Here is a 3,663-nt window from a genome sequence, read left to right on the forward strand (position 1 = left end):
TGAAAGAGACAGTGGAGAAAGAGAGAGAGAGAGTGTGAGAGAGAGACTGAGAGTTTATGTGTGTGAGAAAAAAGCAAGAGACTATAGAAAAGTGAGAGGTGTGAAAGAGACGAGAGAGGAGAGAGAGTGAGAGAGAGAGAGAGCGAGAGAGAGCGAGAGAGCAAGAGAGAGCGAGAGAGAGAGAGCGAGAGAGAGCGAGAGAGCAAGAGAGAGAGAGCGAGAGAGAGAGAGAGCATGCATGCATACATACACGTGTGTGTGTGTGTGTGTGTGTGTGTGTGTGTGTGTGTGTGAGTGAGAGATTAAAGGAATCTCCTCCAGTCTCTCAGTAACACATGGAAGCTGCTGCTGAAGCCGAGAGGAATTTAGAACATGCAGACTAAACACTGAAGGAGAATCAGGTAAGACTCCAGATATTAACCTGATCACATAAACATACATACAATGTATAATCTACAGTCTCTTATACATGCAGTCTTACAGTGTACGATACAGTGCTGTACGCCTGCAGTGTAAATCAGGGAAGCTGGACTCTTCAAATCTCTGTAATGTTTTTGGTTTTTGTGTTGATGCTGGAGCAGAACTGTGGTTTACACTCGTTCTTTGTTGTGTCTGATGTGGCGATAGATCGATAGATAGATAGATAGATAGATAGATAGATAGATAGATAGATAGATAGATGGGTAGATAGATAGATAGATAGATAGATAGATAGATAGATAGATAGATAGATAACATTTAATTGTTATAGAATCCTTAAACTATGTGGAGATTATTTAAGCTTAAAAAAGGTTCTTCACGTGTGGTTCCTCTATGGCATCACTTAAAAAACCCTTTTTGGCATCTTTATTGCAAATCAACTCTATCGGGTTGTATATAAATATATATTTACATTGTGTTACATTGAAACAGTTCTTAAAATGGCATATGTCATTTTATTAAATATCCACTGAGAGGTACCTTAGGGGACCAAAAGCAGTTCCTTTATGGCATTGCTCCAAAGAACCCTAATTGTTCCTGGCATTTTCCAAATATGCACTGGCTTTCATGAACAGATAACAGATGAACAGATATGGAGGTTCTTCAAACTTTAAATAGGTTCTTCAAGTGTATTTCTTCTGTGGCATCACTAATGACAGACAAAGACAGATAGACAGACAGACAGATAGATAGATAGATAGATAGATAGATAGATAGATAGATAGATAGATAGATAGATCAAAGTGAAGGGCTGTGTACATATTAAGTCATTTCTGATTAATATCGCTGTTGTTCATTGTTATTTTGTTGTCGCTGTTGTTGTGATGGTGGTGATGTAGGAACAATGCTAACCGTCCCGTTTGAAGAAGCGCACGCCACGCGCGAGCTCCGGTTCGGCGCGTCCAACGTGGGGTCGAAGGAGACGACAGAGGAAGAGGAGGAGGACGAAGAGGAGCGGGACGGGAGGAGAGGACCACGCCGGAGGAGAGGAGGAGGAGGAGGTGGAGCAGGGGGTTCTGGCTGCACGGAGCGGTCGCGAGCGCGGCGTCAGGAGGCGAATGCGCGCGAGCGCACGCGCATGCACGGCCTGAACGACGCGCTGGAGAGCCTGCGGCGCGTGGTGCCGTGTCACTCCAAGACGCAGAAGCTGTCCAAGATCGAGACGCTGCGCTTGGCCAGGAACTACATCCGGGCCCTGTCGGAGACGCTGCGCGCGGGCACGCGGCCCGACTTGCTGGCGTTCGCACGCACGCTCTGCTCGGGCCTCTCGCAGCCCACCACCAACCTGGTGGCGGGGTGCCTGCAGCTCAACGCCGCGCGCTTCCTCGCGGACCACGGCGGCGGAGCAGGAGAGGCGCACTATGACTCGGCCTACGGGGCCACGCCCATAGGCCACGCCCACCACGCCGGAAGCAGCTCCGGGAGCGTGGACAGCGCCAAGCCACTTCGACCCTACGGCTACTGCTCCTCGTCTGCTTACGAGCACAGCGGCGGCTACGAGCTGAGCAGCTGCGGCCCGAGACTCGAGCCCCCCCTCAGCTACGACGGCATCTTCTCGTTCAGGACGCGCGAGCACGAGGCCGCGACGGCGGCAGCCGCGGCAGCGGCGGCCGCGGCAGCGCGCGCCAAAGACTCTCAGTACACGCACAGCGGCGCGCTCACGCACTTTCCCTACGAGCTGCACCTGCACCAGACCTTCCAGAGCCAGGACGAGCTCAACACGGGCTTCCACAGCTAAACCGAGACCGCCTGGAACGGTTTACAGTTAAATGGAGAAATAATCGAATATTTCTCCATTAATCGTTAAATTTCAAGGTCGAAAAGAGACCATGTTTGAACCATGACCGCTTAAAGAGCTGAACACTTGTATTCATAGTATCCACAGATCACAGAGACACGCTGTGGAAAATACAGTTTTCACAGAAACAGAAATGCTGTGATTATCACGAGAATCGCAGTTTTAAAAAGAGACTTTTTTCTTGCAGTCTTAACAGTTAAAGAAGGAATTCACAAAACTCGCAGTTAATAATTTCCCATAGGCTTTTTCCATGTAGACTTAAAATGAAATAAAATGTTAAAATCCCTCATTCTGTTCCCCTCCAATAAACCTAATCTGACTCAAACTATTCTAAAATAAGCATTTCACCTCATTTCCTGTCCCTTTTAATTAACGTAACCCTGTTTGTTCATACGGGTTATTTATGATTCTTATTTATGAAAAGAGGAACAGACTCTCAGAACCTGCTGAGTTTGTTGATGATGTTTATCTGAGTCCAATCAGCAATAAAGGGAATAAATCAGGAGCTATGCAACGCAGAGCGGTGTCCTCCATACGGATTGAACACGTGTACATATGACTGGAGGATTTAAGAGGTGGTTTAATGTGTAAACAGACACGATCAGGACCGTTTGTGAGTGAAGTGTGGAGCAGTTTATCTGAGTCGACCAGAATCAGAGGATTTTAACTGAACTATTTAATAATGAATCAATTATTCGACCTTCCTGAAGTTACAGCCCTCAGAGTGAATGATGACGATGTGTGTGTGCGTGTGTGTGTGTGTGTGTGTGTGTGTGTGTGGGTGGGTGTGTTTGTGTGTGGGTGGGTGGAGGAGAAATCAACTGCATTTGTATTTAAAACACCATCAGAATAAATCTCCAATATAATCTGATGAGTTATGTTGTACTTTTGGATTTATTTTAACTTTGTTTACATAATAAGAGTCGCTGCTGAGCTCTAATAAAGACATTGTGGGCGAAAAAAACCTGATACATTCAGATTGTTCAGAGTGTTTTCAGGCTGCATTCAACTAGATTTTTTTCCCCCCCGCGGGCTCAGATTATGTGTGTTTATTTGTTTATTTTTATTGTAAATCTTATTATGGAAGTGCGTTCTGTTTTTTTACAGTGAACATTTATGAGCATTCGTTTATATATATATATATATATATATATATATATATATATATATATATATATATATATATATATATATAATTTGTTTATAGAATTATAGAATTGTACATTTTTTCAAATTTCAGACTAACTCGAGGTAAATACAGCACCATCTGTTTAAACTAAAATACATTTTAATCTCACTGTTTAACACTTCTACAACCAAATAACTAATTATTGCTATTAATTGAACTAATAAATCGCCTGTATTGCAGGTGTGTGTTGTGTTCA

At 44.4% G+C, this 3,663-nt stretch overlaps 1 protein-coding gene across 1 annotated transcript; it reads left to right on the top strand.

The window, feature by feature from the left end:
- The first annotated feature begins 221 nt into the window (after positions 1 to 221).
- Positions 222 to 3,358, top strand: neurod6b (neuronal differentiation 6b). The gene is made up of 2 exons (XM_017707366.2): positions 222 to 401; positions 1,320 to 3,358. Exon 2 carries the CDS (start codon positions 1,325 to 1,327, stop codon positions 2,216 to 2,218), a length of 894 nt encoding a protein of 297 aa, XP_017562855.1. The 5' UTR covers positions 222 to 401; positions 1,320 to 1,324; the 3' UTR covers positions 2,219 to 3,358.
- The last annotated feature ends 305 nt before the right edge of the window (positions 3,359 to 3,663 follow it).

The sequence above is a fragment of the Pygocentrus nattereri genome, chromosome 19 (genome assembly GCF_015220715.1).
Source record: "Pygocentrus nattereri isolate fPygNat1 chromosome 19, fPygNat1.pri, whole genome shotgun sequence".
Taxonomy (NCBI): Eukaryota; Metazoa; Chordata; class Actinopteri; order Characiformes; family Serrasalmidae; genus Pygocentrus; species Pygocentrus nattereri.